Source organism: Malaclemys terrapin, chromosome 11, assembly GCF_027887155.1.
Source record: "Malaclemys terrapin pileata isolate rMalTer1 chromosome 11, rMalTer1.hap1, whole genome shotgun sequence".
Classification (NCBI taxonomy): Eukaryota; Metazoa; Chordata; order Testudines; family Emydidae; genus Malaclemys; species Malaclemys terrapin.
The window spans coordinates 54,602,525-54,624,952 of NC_071515.1; the positions used below are offsets into that span (position 1 = coordinate 54,602,525).

Genomic DNA, 22,428 nt, shown 5'->3' on the forward strand with positions numbered 1-22,428 from the left:
GAGGTGCACTGGCACCTACACAGAAGGATTTGGATGACAACTCAAAAAACTAAAAGTTACATCTAGGTACTGGATGCCATTTATACATGTTAAAGTTGGGGGGGGGGGGATTTAAAACAGAAGAAAGAATTCCTAAATAGTCAATAATTGCACACAGAATGTCCCATCAAAGACTACTTCACCAAAGTTAGTTATACAAAATGATGACCTTCCACAAAAGCCATAAACAAACTGTCGCTTCATGGGATGAAAATAATGCATCTGTTACTCATGACTATCATCAAGATACCACTGACAACTCTTCTCCTCTAGCTAATGAGTGACAGTCACACTGTGGTACATGTAGCTATATTATACTTCAAGAACTGGTATTCCCTCAAACAAACTTCCCACTACACATATACATTAATGGAGTCAATACACACACATAAAAATAGTTATTGCACTGCTATTACACCACCAGTGCTTTGTATCAACATATTTTTGCTGCTTGCTCTCTCCTTCAGCAGGATATGAAAGCCAAATGAATAAGTCCTTTAAAATAAATGCTGTTTTGCACTTACAAGGAGTATTTTTCCTTCCTTACACAGTGGTTCAGCTAACAAGATACGTTCAAAACTCTCAATCTCAGCAACTGGAGGCGTAGCACAGCAGCACTGAAACACAGGTAATTCCTGACTTTTTGATCCATGAATACCCAAATCTGCATTATCTAACACATTATCTGGCCTTTATCTACCCAAATTTTTTTATATATATATTTTTTTACACAGAAACTTGAAGTTGGTTTTTGTGAAGATTTTGTGCATCTCAAACCTTCAAAATGACTAGTTTTTACCTGTACTTGTTTGGTCACATATCCCCACTGATGACGTTGTCAGCCCAATCCCAGGGATAACATAGGAGATGTAAATGTCAAGTTCCACAACAATTCAAATCCTTGCCTACCTGATATGCCATTCTTGCTGGTGTTCAATAAAGCTACAGATGCTGCAGAAACTCTTTTATTATTCACAGTCTGCCCTGGTTTCCTTGAGGTACATTCTTCACTATCACTGTCCTGTAAATTTAGTAGCCTTGGCTGGAAACACTGCAGTCGACATGATCTGATATTGCTTAGTATTTCAGAAAGGGACAGTCTGTTTTCACAATGTTTATTGGAAGCATTGGTCCGTGAGAAATTAGAAGAAAAGTCTACAGTTTGGGAAGAGCTTGAAAAACTATTTAGCATTTCAGGGTCTATCTGTTTCAGGACAGGATCGTGTTCTGTAGATATTCGGTCCATTATAACCCTGATTTAAAAAGAAAAAAAAACAAAAAACAATTTAATAGACATTAGTTATGTGATCTCTTTTTAAAGGATGGGAAGGTTAAAAGGGCCAAAAGAATCAACGCAATGCCACTCTACCTTCCTCCCCTGCCAATTCGCCTTCTTGCAAATCCTATGCATCTTCTTGGGACTGTAAGGGTTGTGAGGCAATGCCTGTACCTCAGCTTGTCCAATTCTGCCAGTTCCGAATTCTCACATGAATAATTAGTTTGGTCCAAACGAGGCTGCGGAGGAGAAGAAAATTCAATTTTGCACAAATGTATGGCATATGTTTGGGTCAAGAAAACTATGAATGTAGAATACCATTTCTTAAAAGTATCTTACAACATTACCTATGACTGACACAGGGAGGAATGCTCTCAGTATAACTGGGTTCAAAAAAGAACTAGATAAATTCATGGAGGATAGGTCCATCAATCACTATTATCCAAGATGGTCAGGGATGCAACTCCATGCTCGGGGCGACCGTAAACCTCTGACTACCAGAAGCTGGGAATGGAAGACAGGGCTGGATCATTTCATAATTGCCTTGTTCAGTACATCCCCCCTGAAACTCTAGTACAGGCCACTGTCAGAGACAGGATACTGGGTAAGATGAACCACGGTCTGACCCACTTTGTCAACTCTTGTGTTTTCAATCTAGCAAAAGTTCAAATCACAAAACTAAGGGGTCAGACAACTCTTTCTGCGGGGGGAAAACGTATGCCTGTGCGACAAGGAGGTGGGAATTTTGTTGAGGGGGAGGAGTGCTCACAATATAGCCCCTTTCTTGATTGCACCAGAAAAAAAAAGTGTCATCAAAAATCATTCATTTTGCTGTTGGAAGAGCTGAGGAGGAGGAAGCTACAGCTAAATTTCTAGGGCTGAGTGGATCTAATGACTAAATTAGTGGCCAACCAGAGATGGCACTTGCTGCCAGCACTAAGAAAATTCAGCAAAACTGAAGAACAAACACTAGGGTACCAGAGCTAGATGCAAATGTACAAGCCAACAGCCTGATCAATGGTAATTATCTGCAAAGTAGAAGAACACTAGAGTAATAATATCTGATAAGCTGTAGGAACCTGGAAATCACTAAGATACACCTGAGGCTACAGAACCATAAGATGCACTTAAGAAAACCTATGGGGGAAAAAGAGGAACAAATACAGAAAGCTTCATGACCCACAGTGTCCAAAGAAGGAACCAAGTCACTTGGGAGACTGCTGGGATACTTGCAGACAAGACAGCACATCTGATCTACTTAGTCGAGACCTAAGATCCTCCAGTAGACTTTTAACGAGTACATATTCTACATTCTGGGTATTGTATAAAAATTTTTTTCTTCTCCTCTGCAACAACCAACCTAGTTCATTACAGAGAAGTCAATGTGATTAAAAATGATGTTTTTTTAATTAAACATGTCGTCTTTTAAATACTTGTTCTATTTTAAGATTAAGCTTACAAAAAGGATTGTGTGTCACTACCAGCCTCTTATGTCTCAGTGCAGCAAGCAAAGAGAATGGATCACTCTGAAGGTATGGTGACAGCTTGCCTGTGGTGTTCTCTGCAGTAGACACCTCACCAATGTCTGAGCAGCTGTTTGGTGAGTTCTCAATGCCACTGGATCTAAGACGATATGGCACTACAGGGTTAGTCTCAATCCAGTTCCACTATATGCATTCATGGCTGATTTTGACAGTGTTAAGCATCTACAGCTACCACTGATTTCAAAAAGGAGTTTTAGGTGATCAACACTTATGACCAATGAAGCTATCAGTGTCAGGTAAACGGAGAGGACTAAAGATCTCCCCCACTGCCACAGTTTCAAAACCAAGACATCTGTCTCAAGTTCAGAGGACTGGGTCAGCCAATTTCCAAATCACATTGACCTCACATTTTCCCTCTGATGCAGTAGCCTGTGCATAGAGCAGGAAGAAAAGTGCAAAAAATTTCAGAGTAAAGCTTACTTCTTAAGATTGACAAAAGCATACAGAGCTTATGTAAAATAAATGCTTTCATACGTTAAGGCTCAGGTTTTTCTTTTCTCGATATTTCAAGCCAATAAAAGCATAACAGAATTGTATTATCTTACTAATATCCTTACTAAAATCCAGACTATCTAGAAAATCACAGAAGTATGCTTTGATAAAAGATATGCTATACAAAACAAGTGAATTTCTGTAGGCAAAAAAGAATTTCAGGACCTGAAAAATAAAATATATTTTAGCAGACGTTTCTTTAGTTTGTGCTGATGAGTATTTTAAATTCTAATTATGTCACTTATTTCTTCTTCTCCCATCCCTACACTATTGAGGTGATATGGCAACACTTATGGTTGGACATTTTGCTAAACTGCTTCAAGTTTGAAGGCTGAAGCACCACCATGTCTGCGAGGTTATATTACACCTTCAAAGAATTTTGTACTCTTCTTTAAGAATCTGGATGATCTCAAAGGATATTCACTTTCACTAAGTATTAATACATTTTGCTGTAACACAAGAATGTACAAAAGGCATTTTTATAAACATATAAAAATGAATAAGTGTCTTTCTTGGGATGATAATTTTTCTGATGAATTTCACTTAATTTTTTTTAAATAGTCCTCTTACAGCTCATTTGATGTGGGCCCCTCGAGGATGGGGAGAGAAAGACTGTAATTTAAGCTTGCCCAATCACTGGATCATTCTGGGTGATCAAGAATTTGAGGCATAGTAATCTTCCTCTAAGTAAATTATCTGGTGCCTGAACTGAGCCAATTTTCACACTGTTTATTCTAAACAGTTAAGAGATCTTTTACATAAAGTTTTTGATATTTCCATTTAGAATGTACATCAAAGACCTTTCAAAGGTAGTCTAGTTGCCTTCTGTATTTTAAAATTAAATTATTTCAAGCAAAAAAAAGAGCTTAACTGATGAAACTGCACATACAGATTTTAGATTAGCATTCAAGAAAGACCTCTGGTATAAAGGCAAAGTACTCTATTTTAAGTACTCACTGTAATCTATTTAAGCAGCATCTTGATATAAAAAATAAATCTCTATTAACCCTAAGTTCTTTGACTCAACAAGTATATTTATATAGCAGTTACAACAAATATTCTTTTTAGTAACTTCTGCATTTTACACTTAGATGACTCTCCACGGTTTCAGTTTAAATCTCTTTAGTTGTTCTAAATACTAATAGATATAACCCACTGTTTCTTGGGGCTTGTCTACACAAACATTTAAGTGGCATTTGAAACAGGTCTAGACCAAAGCACATTAAACTATCAGTGCACATCAGCAGAGTCCACATGGACAGTTAGAACACAGCAGGCTACCACAAGATAGATTCACATCCCACCTTGTTTGTGCAGACAAGCACTTAATTAAATCATCACATTACATATCCAGGTTTATGTGCCACCTCAGAACCCTTATTATTTGTGCCAGAACATGAAGGCTGAGGGGAAAAGGAGCTGGGAGAACTAGACAAGCAGTACTCCCTGTTTCCTAGCAGTGATGGTTGATTTGACTAGCTGGAAGTGCTATAGATTATCTTGAAGCACTCACTCAATCTACAGTAAGAAAAGAGGAAAAAAGATAAGGAAGAAAAATAAACCCAAAATGAAAGGTTGTTGTGAAGATTTTCTTTGGATTGAACAAACAGCCTAATTCCTTATCTCAGATAGAGACACTCTTCTTAATATTAGCATGCTGCCAGTACGCTATTAAAAAACAGCAACAAAAATTCTTACAGCATAATACTGGCATCCCGCTCTTCTTCTGAAAGCACAAGGTCCATCGGGATCATTTTCTTCTTCAGGTTCTGATACTGGTGAGGGTACCTAAAGCACAAGCAAATTCACTCTCAATAATCATACTATCCACAATTTAGAGATACTTCATGGCCTCTTTAAAGCCACTAATAATTAAATATAGGTCATAAGCAATTAACTGTTTTTGACTGTATACTGAGTAATGCTACTCTGCATTTATGTAGTGCTTTGTATTCAGAGATTTTCAAATAGCTTATAAAGATGGATAAAAATAGTAACTTTTTTTTGGGGGGGGGAGGGGGAAAATGAAGCACAGAAAGGTAAAGTAACATCCCCAGGGTCATACAATAAATCAGTGGGAGAATCAGCAATAAAACCAGATCTCCTGACTCCCAGTCTTGTGCTTAATCCACGGAACCACAGCTGTCGAAACTGTCATCCCAAGTTATCTATTTAACACTTAAAATTGAGAAAATCATACCAGAAATATCTGGGGGGGGGGGGGGGGGGAGAATCTAGGACTGATGAGAAAGCATTTCCAATATAATTTATAATATGTTATTTTGGTAGCAGCATTTGTCAGAGAAACAGATGGTGGAAGACGGTCCTCTAAAATGCAGGTGTACAAACATCCACATTGATTTCACTAAAATGCAGTGTATTTGAGATAAAAACTTGATGGCCACATAAGGCATTCACATACTTGGCATTTATACAGCTTTTCTTCAATGGATCTCAGAGCTCTTTAGAAAGTTGGGTAAGTATTATTAATCCATTTTACAAACAGTGTCAGGAATATAACCACTATCTACCTCCCAGCCCCCTCCTCTAATTGTTAGGCCCCTCTATCTTTGTCAAAATAACAGAACCAACCTCAATTATTTTAGAAGACTATGCTATATAAGCGTTTGTCTCAACCCAACTATTCAACATCTCTTATCAGGAGAACCATATACCCACTTTTGAGGTTAGATCACCTAAACTCAAGTCAATTTTGATTTTTTTCCCCAGTTATAAGTAACTACTTGTATTTTATTTTAGTTAAAAATTACCTGTGGGAATTCATCTTCATCTGAACTGTGGAAGTCATACTGTTTAATGTCACTCTTACTGATAACAGGTAATGGCTCAGTAGTGGGCTGCTGAGGAGTTATTACACTCTCTATTTTAGGCTTCTTTGGATACTTCTTCTTTTGACGGACAACGTCTGACACGTCTTCCTTTAGAGATGGGTGGTGAGGATGCTGTTTGTAAAGAAGGTTTTTTTGGACAAGAGAAAGAAAACTTAATATTCCTTAATTCATTAAAACTACTCTCCTCTTTTCCTGAAACATACATTTGGGAAGCCATTATTGTTTGCAATCTCAGAGCTAAACAAAAGGAACACTGAAATATCTTTTATATTGAATATCTTTTTTAGACTACAGAGGGAGTTGTGGTTTTTTGGACCAATCAATTCAATATCCTGTAGCTGAAAAACCCTTTCTGGTTATTTTCAAAACTCAGTTTCCTAAGCCACAAGACATGCAATTCTCTTAAATGTTTTAAATTTGCTTGGGATATGGAATGAAGAATGATGATTTGGGTTTATTCCATTTATTTCTCATTTCATCACTTTTCATTTTGTTTAGAATCCAGTGCTAATGGTTATCACTATTTCATCTTAGTAGCTTACTTCAGCAAGATTAATCTACAGTATGAAGCCTGATCAGAATTAAATCAAAAACTTTACTCAAGAATAAATGCTTATCAGCAACAGTTAAGCTTCAAAACTCTCAAGATACTTTAAAACTTTAACAGATGCTTATCCTCACTCTACTTTTCTGTTACAAAGTAAGACACAGTTTGGCTGCTGAGGAAGCTACAAGTTTTTCTAAGAATTTAACTTGTCAGCACCAATGTTGGATTGTAGCTAATGCAAGAAATGGAAGTAATTTTAATAACTGATAATACACAGTACAACAGATAGGTATTTAGAAATTTGGTCACCCTTTCTAGAATGCTCAGGAGGGCTCCCTAGCTAGAAAAACAGAATCATTAGCCAGGATCTTTGAATAATTAACCTGATCCTACGCAAGTAAAAGATGTACTATGTTTATGTTTTACTGTAACTTTGCCTTAATTAAAAAAACAAACAAAACACACACACACACACACACATACACACACACACACACACACACACAGTACAAGGCAAGTAAGTTCTTGTAACAGAATAAAGGTAACTGCCTGCAACTAACTTAACTAACCAGTAGGTGTCACCAGTGTTAAATAAAAACCTGTAATTCATAGTCATAATGCTATAAAATCATATTCTGGAATGAATCTAGGAAGCAAAAGGGCAAACAACTTACAAATATCATAAGTTCCTGCAATATGCTTTTGTCAATTCAATTTTTAAATGCTGTTTCATTATTATAAAATTGAAGTGTGCACATGACCTATATACTTTTACAAAAGTATACGTCTCTCTGACAGACATATTTCTTTCTTAACAGAAAAAAAACAGTTAAATGGTGGCAGCAATCTATCCCCCTTAGTCTCCTCCCCACACTTAAGAAAACCCTGAAAACAGATGTTGTATTCTACTATATTTTAAATGTGTGGATTCTGATGTCTGCCACTGCTTAATTTTTCTCTTTCTTGATGTGTCATTTCCTCTCAAAGCTCAGCAAGAGGAGAACCATCTGTCCAAATAACATTCAGCGCACAGTTCTGATTCTGCTTTGTCCCAAGTGGAAACAATAAAGCAAAAAGAAATTCCCATTTCCTTCCTCCCTCTGCTTTCACCTCTTTTCTTTCCCTGGCTTTGACTGAGGCTCCTCATAGGGGCCAACCACAGTTTCAGGAATTCAGAGTTGCTCCTGTTACAATGATTGTTTTGTTGTTGTTTTTTAAATCAGGCACATAGGCAATAGAAATCCTCACGGTCTTCCCTGCTTTTTTATACTGATCTTCATACTTTACTGTATTTAATTCTGTGCTTCACAATCATTAACAGTGATTTGGGACCAGAAGGACTTCTGGATTAAGAGGAAATATTAACAGCTTCATCCTCTCCTGCATTACTATGGTGTGCTTCATGCAAAGACTGTCCCCAAGAGAACTGAGAATTGTTTAGCGTGGTTAAATGGGAAGAGGTAAAGACATAACCATATACAATTATTTGAAGGGTGTGAGCATCAAGAAGGGACGAATTATTTAGGAACTGTTTTACCTCTTGATGAGATCCATTAGGTTCTGGAACAGACTCCCAATGGTGGAAGTCCCATCACATGGTAAGTTTAAAACTAGACTAGACAAACCATTCAAAACCTACAGTACATACTTTTGAGCATACTGACCTAACTGCCATTTCATTTTAAGTTAGAGTTACAGATGCTCAGCACCAATCAGCATTTGACACAGGACAAAGGGGGGGGGGGGGGCTTACTTTTTTTTCTCATCTGAAAACAAGGATAGCGCTCTTTTCTTGAAGTAGTAAGACAACATTGTGCAGGAATATCTGAATCTCTCATTCTATTCATGGAGTAGCCCTGAGGAACTGTGTTTACTTTAGGTCCTTCTGTACTAAGTATTTTACTTCTATTGTGCACAAAAGGTCAAAACTATCCTCTAATGGAATATTCCGATAATTATTCTACAATCTTTTGGTGTTTTTTGAATACCTAATTTTTATTCATCTATTTTGTGCAGTCCAATACAAAGGAGAGAGAGAACTCTACAGGATTTTTTTTCCCTTGTTTTTTGAGCTCTGAGAATGTATTTTTCAGGAAGCACTAAGGAAAAGGGAAGGATAAAGGTAAGCACTAGGTAAAAAATGATCAGTGTAAGATGGATGTTTGGATCTAACTCCACTACCTCTTAGGCAATTCTGATTTGATGATCTGGCTAGATTACACCTCGACTCTTGATACGTTTCTTCTCTTCTGATGTATCAGGACCAGGAGTTTTAAAATGTTTATTTGTTAGAGAGCATTTATTTGGTGGAGCTTCTCCCACTAATGATTTAAATAGAGAGATCTCAAAAAGATTAATTATTTCATCTATTGCCTGAGTTTACAAAAAACTGTGCAGTGTGACCAGTTTGAAGGTGTCCAAAATTTCTAGCTATGGATGTTTCTAGCTATGTAACATCTACTTTTCCGATATTACAAACACTCCCAAGTTCAGTAGGTATAAAAATAAAACTAGACTAACTGTGGTTCAGCATAGACAGAAGGAAGTTAAGGAACAACACTCTTCTGCAAATAAAGGATAACATTTCACAAAATTTGGCAGCCCACAGCTCGCCCGATCTCAGCCTGTCAAAATAATTAATGTGCACATGACAAATAGAGTAAGTCTTCCAGATCTCTCCCTCCTAGTAGCTTGTGGTGCCTATGTAGAATTAAAAGGCTCACACCTTGTCTGCATTGTTTTCCACTAACAACACACAGTTTCTGATTTTATCACACTGTCAATAGAGGGAGGAAATCAGAATCACTGCTAGTTGATATCGACAATGCACAGCTCTCAATAATGTCAGACTACTGACACACAACCCCAGGAGTTTCCTGAAAATTTTGGTCGCTCAGTTTTCACTAAGCATTGACATAATACAAAATAAACAGTAAAGCTTGTATTCTTGGGCTAGCTAGCTACCTGGAAATGTTAACGGGCCTTGATCTCTGATGCATAATCCCTAGTTTATTATGCCAACCCCTAGAATTCTGTAGCTCTTTCATTGCCTTTTACTAACACCCACATATCCCTAATATTCTCATCTTTGTGTCGTGGAATGATTCTGTCCAAAGCTATCAGTATTCCTGGACTGTGCTGCTGAAAAAAGTTCAAAGCTCTACTCCCCAAAGGAAGGCAAGAGAAGTAGTTCACTATACGTCTCAGTATATGGTATAGGCCCTTACATTCACATTTAAGTGTTTACGTATGTATCTCCTTTCAACTAAAAGAGAGGGTAGTGAGAAAGATAGGAACGAAGAATACTATATTATTCTTATTTAAAGAAAAAACTGTGATGTCAGGTGTCACTGATACCTAGACATCTGAACCATGTTAGACTATAAGCTTTTCAGGCTAGGGAGAGTCTTTTACTCTCTTTCCCAACCCAAGTACCTGCTCTGCACATTAGATTGACTAGCCAACCCAACGACAAGAGCTGTTCAAAGCAACAAGATGTCTCATTATGGACAAAAACAAGTTTACCTTAACTTTACATTCTTGAATTTTGTGGTGGTTTCCATTATGAAGAGTTGCTGGAGTGGTGCTCATCTCTTTGTCAGGTCTATTAAGCTTGACTTCATTAAGGATTTCACCTCCATAATCACCCAAGTGGTACCTGAAAGTTATAAAAGGGGAACATTATACATTTTAATGGGAACACCATATTATCAAAAAAATAAGCTGTACAACAAACACAATTATCAGTTTTATGAAGTTGACAGTGAGATTTAAGCCTTCAACTAAGCAAAAAAGTTCAAAAATCATGTATACATACAGGAGCAATAGCTTAATTTGCAAAATATGTTACTATGCATCTGAGGCAGAAGGAAACGCCTTTATTTAATGCAGTATTTTATACGTATTTAAAGTGGGGCTCTCATAGTTAATGTTGGATGGCAACTTTACCTTTTTTCCACAACTTCTAATGTTAAATGCAACAACTCCCGTTTTGTTTTCTCTCTTCTCTTAATCATCTCCAAAATTGTTATGGCTCTGCTAAACTCTCTTCTTAATTTCAACATCTTCTCATAAGAGGCTTCATCATTCTTTCGATTCTATTGAAAATGGATGGAATATTAGTCAGAGCATAAATCAAAAGCAAAATCTGGAAGATTTAAATTGCATCATTTTAGCAAAATATTATACATTGCAGGCTTGTGGTCGGAAAGCAGAATCTGACCATGTGAATCGTAGCATAAACCTTTCACAAGAATAAACTATTCAGTGCACCAAACCGTAAGTATGATTACAAGAAAGGAAGAGCATTATCTCTGTAAAGTCAAATCCTAAGCTAATTTTTTTCCTTCAAAAAAGCTCCAATCAAGTCAATGGAAGTTTGTATAAATAAAGAGATGAGGATTTGGCCCAAAAATATTTTGCTTACCTAGATTCTGCAAGTGATGAGTTTTACTATACTAAAGCTTTAAGGATAATATCAAATTATGGAAAATTTAAGACTGTACAGTTCCAGCTATAACCAACTTAAGCTAGTGATTAGCAACTCAAACAGCTGATCTGTATTGTGGTGTTCCTCTGTCTCCCATAAACAGGTTCAAGTAAATTGTGGTACAAATCAGATATAAAGTCATTATTAGGTTGGTTTGACACAATTTGGTCTTGACAAATCCATGCTGACAGCTACTTATCACCTTATTATCTGCTACGTGTTTGCAAATTGATTGCTTAATTATTTGCTCCATTTTGTTTCCAAGTACTGAAGTTAAGTTGACTGGTCTGTAATTCCCTGGGTTGTTCTTATTTCTCTTTCGGTACTATATTTGCCCTGTCCAGTCCTCTGGAATCTCTCCTGTCTTCCATGACTTTTCAAATATAATCGCTAATGGCTCAAATATTTCCTCAAACAGCTCCTTGAGTATTCTAGGATGTATTTCAACAGACATTTAACTTGTCCAAGCGTATGTCTACACAGACGACTTTAAAGCACTGCTGTGTAGTCGTGGCTCCAGCGCTGGGAGAGCGCTCTCCCGGCACTGTAATAAAACCACCTCTATGAGGAGAACAGATACCAGCGCTATCTACACTGCCACTTTACAGCGCTGAAACCTGCATCGCTCAGGGGTGTGTTTTCCCCCCTATTTTAGCCTCTGATCCTGCCTCATTTTCATTGGACATCTAACATGCCAGTAAATGCCAATCACTACCAACTTTTTTCGTAAAAACCGAAATAAAATCATCCTGCCTTCTGAGGTATTTTAAGGTATAATTCTGTGGCAGCTTTGAGTAATTTTTTTTTTTTTTTTAATGGAGATTTTTTTTTTAGTTAAATAAGAAAATAAATGCTACAATCTGTGCAGTATTCTACTCTAATATTAAATATAATTTATTTTACACTGCCCCTTAAATTTTCAATGCATTATAAATTTTTGTACTGAAAATGCTTAGCTACACTGCTGAAGTTGTCTGGTGGAAGATGGATGTTAGTGGAAGATGGATGTTTAGGAACAGTTGGAGCCTTCGGCATCCAAGGATGAATAGGATATTGTTTGGGCTGTTTGGCACCCTGTGATGAGGCAGCTACCCCTCACTGGCAGAAAAGGGGTTAAAAGCAGACCTAGGGAGGCTGCGCTGGAGGCAGCCAGTTAGAGAGGGGCTGCAAGCAGCAGCCAATCATGGCCCAGCAAGCCCATATAAGAAGGGCTGCAGAGCAGAGTTGATTAGTTGACTGGAACTAGAGGAGAGAAGAGCAGGCTCCTAGCAGGGGGAAAAAGCCCCAGCACCTGGGACAATTCAGTGCTGCAAGCAGGGACCTGGCTGGCTGGTAGAGCCTGCAGACTGAGGCTCTGAGTTAAGAGCAGAAGAGAGCGCTGGAGCTGCATGGGAAGCGGCCCTGGAACAATGGTCTGCAGTTGCCATTGAGGGAAATGGCTGGGCGGAGATTGCAGGTCCCCCAGAAGGGAAGAACACAGAGTATGACACAGCTGGAGGGCAGTGTCATGAAGAGGATGCCGCAGTCCTGGGAGTGACGGGTCCAAAAGTAGAGGTGACATTGGGCGAGATGCCACCAGAAGAGGGCGCAGTGCTAATTCCCAAGATAGACAGTAGGAAGCGACACAGTGGTGAGTCACACCCTGTCACACACCCAAGAAGCAGTTGAGAGGATGCATCGCCCCTTTCCCTCCCACTTGTGGCCAGGACAAGGAGGAGACTTAATACTCTTTTCTTCAGCTCAACTACCAGTTCCATCATAACCCTCTACCGCTGCATCCAACAACAATGGATAAGCATGCTAAAGACATTTCTACTAAAATGATCAGGTGCTGCACAGGAAACTGATTGTAAAACCACAGTAGCAGGAGTATGACCTTTAGCTACTTTTATTATTAGAAAACAGGCTAGATTACAATTTATTGTGTCAGTTTAACAAGGTTTAAATTTACTCAGGACATTAGACAGACACTAACGATGAATGTAGTACAAAAAGACTAGTTGATAGAAAACAAATTTAGGCATATTATGGAGTTATCCTACAAAGTACTGAGCACTCTGGTCTTTGCTGGACTGGGACCACAGTGCTTAGCATGCTGCAGGATCCAGTCCTATATTCACAAATTACCTTTCGAGTCTGCATTTTCTCAGTTCTCCTCCGAAAGGCAACGTAAGGGTCATTGTTGGTGGAGCCGTCCCTTTTTTCTTGTTTGATTTGAGGGATAAGGGATGGCCCCCTGCAGTTCTTACGTTTTCTCACCCAGTAGTCATAGACAGCTTTAATAAGGTAATCATCCTCATTTAGCAGCAATTTAGCTTCCTGAAGTGTTACAAGCTGAAAGAAAACACAAAGATGTAGTTCAGTAAGAACAGCAATGAGAAAGTCATTTACAATCTTCATTCATCCTTCTTTCTAAAGCTTCTAGATAAACCCAATAATTCTCTTGCATTGAAAGGCTTGATTTGCACTGTAACATGAAGGTCATGTACTCAGCCTCAAAAGGAGTTCTGTGGCAGTGGCATATGAGGTAGTATTAAGCCTACCATCCACGCTAAAGTAAAAGAACATGATAAACATCAGCAGTGGAATTTTTTTTTAAGTTATAAAATAAGTGATATCTCCACAGTAACCACTGTCACTTAGCACTAACACAGTAATTTTGTCTATTCTGACTGGAATGAGTACTAGCTATGTAATCTATAGTAGTGCAAGGAGAGCAATAGCAAAAAAAGGGAAGTCAGCAATTCTGTCCTTACACTATTATTATTCCCACAACACCAATATAGTAGTTTTGTGTCCATTGTGCCTGGAATGAATACTAGCCTTAGTGGCCACACGCACCTGCTCACATGCCCATACAGTATCTACCGAGAAAAGTATATGTACTTCATTTATATACAAATATATATACTACACTTTCAAAAAAAAAAAAAAAAAAAAAAGCAGCCACTCTGTCCATTACTATGAATAACATTTTAGAAATTCTAAAATATTTAGTTTTTCTTCCTTTGGTTTTCTTTATGAAGGAATATTTTTAAAATATCAATTCTGCACTGGGAACAGGATTCATTATTTAATTTTGTTCTCTCTGTAAAGGAAAGTGGACTTTTGGCCAACCCTACCTGCTAATTATATTCCCACAAGGGGCTCTATTAATATGGACTCTGAGGGGCGAGAGGGGTTGTCCTTTTGCTTACTTAGGTAGCTCCTCAAATTGACTGACAGGGTCATTTGGCATCTTTCTTCTCTTCAGCTAGCAACTGACCCTCAGTTTTAACAGATTTTAACTTCATCAGCAGAACCCACATTCCAAATAAAACTAAAATACAAACTATGTACAAAGTAAGATTCTTAGGTGGATTCCACAGTTTTGGAAGCCCTTACAGAAAAGCAATTTACAGGTGGGATCAAACTTGTTTCTGCTTGTGGGGATCCAACAATCTAGAAATTGTTTTTTGCCCAGTGGTTCCTAACACTCAGATTCAGTATTCTGAATCCTATACCCCAAAGTATCAGCAGAAGCTCCACCATCCACAAAATGGTCCATGAAGTTATGTAGAGAGCACCAAAAAGCTGCCTGACATTTTCTCTACGCAGACACTCCCCACGAAGCAGTCACATTATAATCAGCAATTCCTAATGCCTCCACAGGACACACAAAACCCTCTGATATATATGCTTCCTTAACACGTACTCAAATCCATTTAGCAAGGACCAACAGAAAATGAATTGTTCTTTCTTGGCAAGAACACAAGAAAAACAAGGAGTCTGAAGCACTGACTTCTTTGACTTTGTGTAGGTAAGTTTTCAGGACCCCAGTGGCATCTAGGAAATGCCAAGCTCTTTCATTATCAGAAGACACTAGGGGCCTAAAGGGAAGGAGAGTAATCTCTATATTCCTGTGCAACTCAGCATTCATCTTCAACGAAAAGCTGAGAACCAAGAGATGTGTTACTTTAACGCTGTGAAAAACTGGAAAGAGGAATCACCACGAGAGGACTGCAAGTTCATCCTAATTACGGTCACCAGAAAGGTCATTTTAATTGAGAGCCAAAATAAGAGTAACCAATGCCAGTGTTTTACAAGAGATAAATATTCAACGTTTGAAGCACTACAGTGGCCAAGGAGAAACAATTATTTGTTTAGCCAAAACCTGTTCCAACTGCTCTGAAAAAATCTGGCTACTAAGGGATGCAAACCTACCCAGTGTCTCTCCACAGCTCTCTCACTACTGAACCCACATAAGGAACAGAGCACCACTTTGATCTTTTGCCTCCTAGCACTGGTGCAAACCAAAAGAGTATTCCAAGTGAAGCTGTGGAACCATTGAGGTAGACAACTTTCTTAACCTCAGCTAAGTGTCTGCCTCACTTTGAGAGACAGCCCCAGACGTTTCAAGGTTTGCTTCTCACACACCAATCCTTTCAATGTAGTTTTCCTTCGGCAGTAAAATGAAATGGCCCTGGAGACATCAAATCCAAAAAGAGAGGGCCCTTGTTGATTAGATCATTAGTTAACTAGCTTGAATTGTAAGGCCAGGCAAGAGACACTAGAATCAATATTCCTTCATCTCCCTTTACTTTTTAACACAATCCTTGGGGGATCCACTCCATTTCCCTCCAAATCAAACTCATCAAGACTGATAGCTTTACAACTCAGTTAATCACTTGCAAATTGAGGGCTCCTACCAGGACAGTTATTCTTAATGCTCTGAGATTCTTCCCCATTTATTCTAAGAGAACATTCTTCTCTGACTCAGGTTCTATTCCTGGTGAGCATCTGGCACATAATAAACAAGACCACCATAGTTTTGTTAAATGAAGGACTGACTAGCTTGGAGACTGTCTCCTAGAACAACATTAATGCTAGTCTCACTGCTTGCTCTAAGCTCAAGGACTGACATATGCATCCCTTTCTTGCCTGGGCCATGTCTCCTAGGCTTTTCCCCAATTTCAAAAACTGGTGTTGCTGGTGATGACTGCCCTGTGAGGGGCATTCAGTAAAATTCTCTGGGAATTCCCACAGGCAGAGATTTGTCTGATCATGTTGCCAAGAACAGACGCATGCAGCTCTCCTAACTGAGCCCCCTGAGAGTCAGGAAAACACTTAGGAGATGACAAGAGTGCTTCCAGGCCCGTCGCACCAGTTCTATGAACAAAATCATAACTTAATACTTGTTCAACTTATGGAAACTTTCTTCCTGGACTTCCTTTTTCACTCTCCTGCACAGAGTACTAATGGCAGTACTAAAGAGAGCCCCCAGATGTACAATTTACTGAGGTGGCATGAACTGTATTCAGATCCAGCTGTGAAAGGTACAGGGGCTCCTCCTTTCCCTACCATGTTTCTCACTGAGGTTGGCCTCAACTTCCCAGCAAGATCCAGCACCAGCTGGAGATCCTAGCCACTGTCTACCCAAGGGTGGAAAAGGGTGATGTGATCACTGTAGGCTATTCTGCTCCCTGGAAAGGATACACACAGTCGATTCCACACAAGGAGCACCTCTTGAGTGTCCTCTTCTGAGGCTCCATCTTTAGCCAGCTAAGAGATAAATTGAAGCATCTTATCCATGGCTAACATAGAAAAGAGACTGGTTAATGAAGACATGTTGCTAACTGAAGAGAAAAAGGAGCCAAAAATCTTCCTTCGGTCCTTTGGTAGAGCTATCCAACTAAGCAAAAAAAGGAAAAGCAACCCAATTTCCCATTTGCTGGAACCCCCATGACAAGGTGTAAAAGCACTCTGGCATGAGAGAGGTGATGATCTAGCCAGAGTTATAAAAGAAAAGCAGAAGCTGGTGCAAAAGAGGGAATTATAGAGGAAGAGCATGTTCTTTCTCCAACCAACTGGCTGAAGTGGAAAAGATCACGTGTTTATTACCAAGTAGTTTAAGTTGATTTGTTCTTGTTTTGAGTTTTATTTTTTGAAATGAAGCATGCCTGAAAAATGGAATGTGAAGTGACCAGTCACTGGGATTTGTATTTTTCCCTTTCCTGATTTGTAAGTCATCATCTTACACTCCCTACAAACAGAAAAGTAATTTGTGTCTACAACCTGCAAGATGTGAGGGTTTAAAAAAAAATAAAAATAAAAAAAAAATTTAAAAAGAGAAAGATGTATCTCAGTAACAGATTAGTTTATTCACCCATCACACCATCAGATTATATATAGTTTATTATTGTTAAGGTTAACAATGTCAGCAGAATTACCTTTCATAATTATAGTGTAATACAGAGAAACTATTTAAGAAATTTCTAATACACGTTTTGCATATTTAGGGTAAAATATTAAAATAGTAAATCATTAAGGAATTTTTATAAAAGACACAGCTCAAATTAGAATCCAAACTCAGAGCTGGAGGGTTGTGCACCACCAAGTACTGAGCACTCAACTCCAACTGAAGTTCTATGATTTCCACTGAAGTCAACAGAAAGAGTGCTCCCCAATTCGCAGGATCAGGAACTAAGTTTGGAAAGTAAACTAAAGCAACTAAAGATCAGCCTGTAACAACAGAAAAATCCTGGGTTTAGCTTGTTTTGGGCGTTTTGGTTTTCTTTTTAAATTACAATACAAATTTAAAATGTCAGATTTTTTTTTCAAAGTAATAGAATTTAAGGCCAAAAGGGACCACTAGAGGATCTAGTCTGACCTCCTGGATATCACTGGCCACCACCACCACCCGCACACCAAACCCAAAATTAGACCAAAGAAAAGGAACGCTAAGGAAAATCAGGATGTGCAAGCAAAAACCTGTCAGCCTACTAAAGCTGATATCTCTTTAACACGGATATTGACAAAATAGGATGATAGCCGTCCTCTTCTATTGCACTAAATTTTGGAGTTCAACGAGGACATTAAAAAAAACAAAAACACTATTTCACTTACCATTTTCATTCTAGGTAATTAAACATTTAGTGACTCTACCTACCTAATAGATAAAGAGGAGTACTGTAGTTTTATGAACAAACACTATGCATCTGGGGTTGTGTTTTTCAAACAACTAGTGGGATATAAAGTAATGATACTCAAAGGTTAAGAAAAATATTAAAAGATTAAATAGAAGTGAAACAAAATCAAAACACTAATGAGAATGATTATCAGTAAAAGAAGAGAGGATTATTTTTTAAAAGAGTGCAATACCTGATTCGAACTGGCTTTTTCAAGCCTGTCAATCATAATTTCAAACTGTAGCGGCTTGATTTCCATCTTCCGATTGAGTCTGTTTAATAACGTCTCATCTTCAGAGTCCATATCATAATCTGGTTGTTCATTGTCCAGATTAAAGGCTGAAACAGAACCATGTATAAAAGCTGCTTTTAGTTACAGAAGTCACTTATTTATGTTAAGGATTCCAAATTAAGATATTACAGTAACGTATCAGAAAACAAACAAATCACCATTTTTAGCTGCAAATTAACACCCTTCAAACTAGCTGACCTCTGTTATGTCTTTTAAGTGTGTAAGTTTCTCATTATCTGTTAATTTTAATGTTTTCCAATATTCTTATATATTTAATTTAAATTAAAACCTACTTTTCTTTAGTATATATACACTAAATATATACTATATACTCAGCAAAAGAGAAAAGGTCAGAGCCAAGTTATATTAATATCAGATGCTGAATTATTAAGAGATTGAGTCACTTTATACATCAGTCACCATAAGATTTACTAAAAAAAAAATAATCTAATTTAAAATTTGCATTAAAAATCAGAGTTATTTAACATTTTACCCAGGCCAACTTAACTAGTCTCCCTCCAACCCACAAAAGCAAAAAAATTTCAAGTGGCAGCTAAAATTCTGTCGATAAACTCACATGCAAATTTTTCTGAAAGATTAAATTGTTATAATTTTCAGATGCAACCCTTACTCAGACACAACAAGGCACATGAAAAATAGAGCTCCAATGTAATTTTTAATTTACTATTTTTCCTATTTGAGATGACTTAGATAATTAGCGTATGTAATATATTGTGGGGGGGGGGTTGTTTGTTTTTAATTTTTGTATTGTGTTTATAAAAGTGCTCGATCAATACCAATGGAAATTAAGGCACTATTAATGTCAAAAACAGGTACAGCATAGGAGAAATAAAAAAGCAGCCAACTCTCTTTTCCCCTTCTCTCCCCAATGATACTGCCCTGATGACATGCCCAAGCCTTGACCTGGAAACACTGTTTCTCTAGAACTTAGAGCATAACTTCAGCTTCCATGCATATTAAATCTTTGTCTCTGTCAGTTAACATGTAATCCAGACAGGACAAGTATTGGGTAGATAATGCAGCAATGCCAATTCATTTCAGATAGATGATTAAAGTTCTAACAACTGCAAGAACTTTCAATTAATGCTAACATTCAATTAGTGAATGTTTCAAGCTAGGAACCTAAAAGGTTGAAAATGGGATAAGGAGTCTTTCAGTTCCCCAAATCATTTAATTTTCATGATTACTGCAGTAGAACCATTGAAGGCGTATGTTAAAAGAAATTTATTTATCTTAGGGTAACAAATCCATTCAAAAAAACTTTAGTATTTAATTCAGAACTGAATATAGGCTCTGTGCTATAAATACATAGATGATAATGAATAATATTGTTTATTAAGTACTGAATCACTGAAATTGTATTAAAAATAGCTCCATGAGGTGTGTCAAAAGTTTACGCAAGATTTTATTTAGATGGAAATCTGATAATCAATAGAATGTATTACTTAGAAAAAGACTTGTGAGGATGTTACAACTCACAACACTAGGTCCTAGTTTCTCAATGAAAGTCTATAGGACTCCATCAATGTCCATAGATTGAAAAGATGAAAACAGAACCATGAATTTGTAAAATATTATAGAAAATGGTACTTATAAAAACTTGCAAACCTGCACCTTCGTTCATCCACACTAAAATAAAAACAGTTTAAATAAAAAGCCAGCAGTCTTTCCCATTTAGAGTTTTAGAATTGCAGTGATGATACTTCATGTTACCAAGATTTCATTATTTTAAATGTGTATTACAGTTTTTGAAGAAATCGTAAAAGATATGTAGGAAATTTCTACTGCGAATTAGCTGGGTCTAGAGTTGTTGGAGGGAAAAAAAGCCATGTTTTCAGTGTTGCCAACTCCAGAAATTTTATCATGAGTGCTGTGGTATTTTATATTTTCCCTTAAATACCTAGCCCCTGGAGATGTATGTTTACAAGAGACTCTCAACTCTCATGAAAGAAGTGTGTAGCCCTCATGGATGCAGAAAAAACCTGAAAACACAAACCCTAATGGTTCAGACATCAGAAGGCAAATAAAAAGAATAAAAAATTTATAATCTTATGATTTTTAAGACGCAATTTCTTACTGGGGGGGTTGACGTATACATTTTGAACTGTTGGGGCTGATAATGCTAGGGTCTAAATTAGGGTTGTCGATTAATCGCAGTCAACTCACGCGATTAATTTAAAAAAATTAATCGAGATTTAAAAAATTAATCGTGATTAATCACATTGTTAAATAATAGAATATCAACTGAAATTTATTAAATATGTTTGGATGTTTTTCTACGTTTTCAAATATATTGATTTCTATTACAACACAGAATATAAAGTGTACAGTGCTCACTTTCTATTACTACAAATATTTGCACTGTAAAAATGATAAAGATAGTATTTTTCAATTCACCTCATACAAGTACTGGAGTGCAATCTCTTTATCATGAAAGTGCAACTTACAAATGTAGATTTATTTTGTTACATAACTACACAAAAAAATAATGTAAAACTTTAGAGAGTCTACAAGTCCATTCAGTCCTACTTCTTGTGCAGCCAATCGCTAAGACAAACAAGTTTGTTTACATTTACGGGACATAATGCTGCCTGCTTCTTATTTACGACACCTGAAAGTGAGAACAGGTGTTTGCATGGCACTTTTGTAGCCGGCATTAAAAGGTATAAACATTTGTATGCCTATTCATGCTTCCACCACCATTCCAGAGGACATGCTTCCATGCTGATGATGCTTGTTTAAAAAAAAAAATTACGTTCATTACATTTGTGACTGAACTCCTTAGGGGAGAATTGCATGTCTCCTGCTCTGTTTTACCCACTTTCTGCCATAAATTTCATGTTATAGCAATCTTGGATGATGACAGAGCACGTTGTTCATTTTAAGTGTTCACTTTCACTTCAGATTTGACAAAACGCAAAGAAGATATCAATGTGAGATTTCTAAAGATAGCTACAGCACTCGACCCAATGTTTAAGATTCTGAAGTGCCTTCCAAAATCTGAGTGGGGTGAGGTGTGGAGCACGCTTTCAGAAATCTTAAAAGAGCAACACTCCGATGCAGAAACTAGAGAACTGAACCACTAAAAAAGAAAATCAACCTTCTGCTGGTGGCATCTGACTCAAATGATGAAAATGAATTTGCATCGGTCTGCACTGCTTTGGATCATTATTGAGGAGAACCCGTCATTGGCATGGACGCATGTCCTCTGGAAGGGTGGTTGAAGCATGAAGGGACATATGAATCTTTAGTGCATCTGGCACGTAAATATCTTGCGACGAGGGCTACAACAGTGCCATGCAAACACCTGTTATCACTTTCAGGTGACATTGTAAACAAGAAGCAGGTAGCATTATCTCCTGCAAATGTAAACAAACTTGTTTGTCTTAGCGATTGGCTGCACAAGGAGTAGGACTGAATGGACTTGTAGGCTTTAAAGATTTACATTGTTTTATTTTTGGAGTACAGTTAAGTTTTTGTACATAATTCTACATTTGTAAGTTCAACTTTCATGATAAAAAGATTGTTCTACAGTACTTGTATTAGCTTAATTGAAAAATACTATTTCTTTTGTTTTTTACTGTGCAAATTTTTGTAATAAAAATAACCATATAAAGTGAGCACTGTACACTTTGTATTCTGTGTGGTAATTGAAATCAATATATTTTAAAATGTAGAAAACATCCAAAAATATTTAAATAAATGTTATTCTATTATTCTTTAACAGTGCAATTAATTTTTTTAATTGGTTGACAGCCCAGTCTAAATGTTTCATTTATTTTTAATTTGGGGAAGGAATACCGTACTTGCAAGAAAAAAAGAAAATACTGATTTATTCACTACACTTAATGAGGGGCGTCTAAAAATATGCCTTAACATGGTCTTAATCACATTAATAGGGTTTTTTTGTAATAGATTAATTGCAATGG

General features: G+C 37.3%; 1 protein-coding gene across 1 annotated transcript in view; it reads right to left on the reverse strand.

The window, feature by feature from the left end:
• EPC2 (enhancer of polycomb homolog 2) overlaps positions 1-22,428 on the reverse strand; it is an 85,302-nt gene that overhangs the window by 24,376 nt on the left and 38,498 nt on the right. The window contains exons 3-10 of the mRNA XM_054044273.1: positions 18,380-18,525; positions 13,367-13,573; positions 10,699-10,847; positions 10,276-10,408; positions 6,123-6,314; positions 5,050-5,139; positions 1,409-1,554; positions 949-1,292 (exon numbers count right to left, since the gene is read on the reverse strand). Of these exons, the coding sequence (XP_053900248.1) occupies positions 949-1,292; positions 1,409-1,554; positions 5,050-5,139; positions 6,123-6,314; positions 10,276-10,408; positions 10,699-10,847; positions 13,367-13,573; positions 18,380-18,525 (1,407 nt within the window). The remainder of the gene's footprint in view (positions 1-948; positions 1,293-1,408; positions 1,555-5,049; positions 5,140-6,122; positions 6,315-10,275; positions 10,409-10,698; positions 10,848-13,366; positions 13,574-18,379; positions 18,526-22,428) is intronic.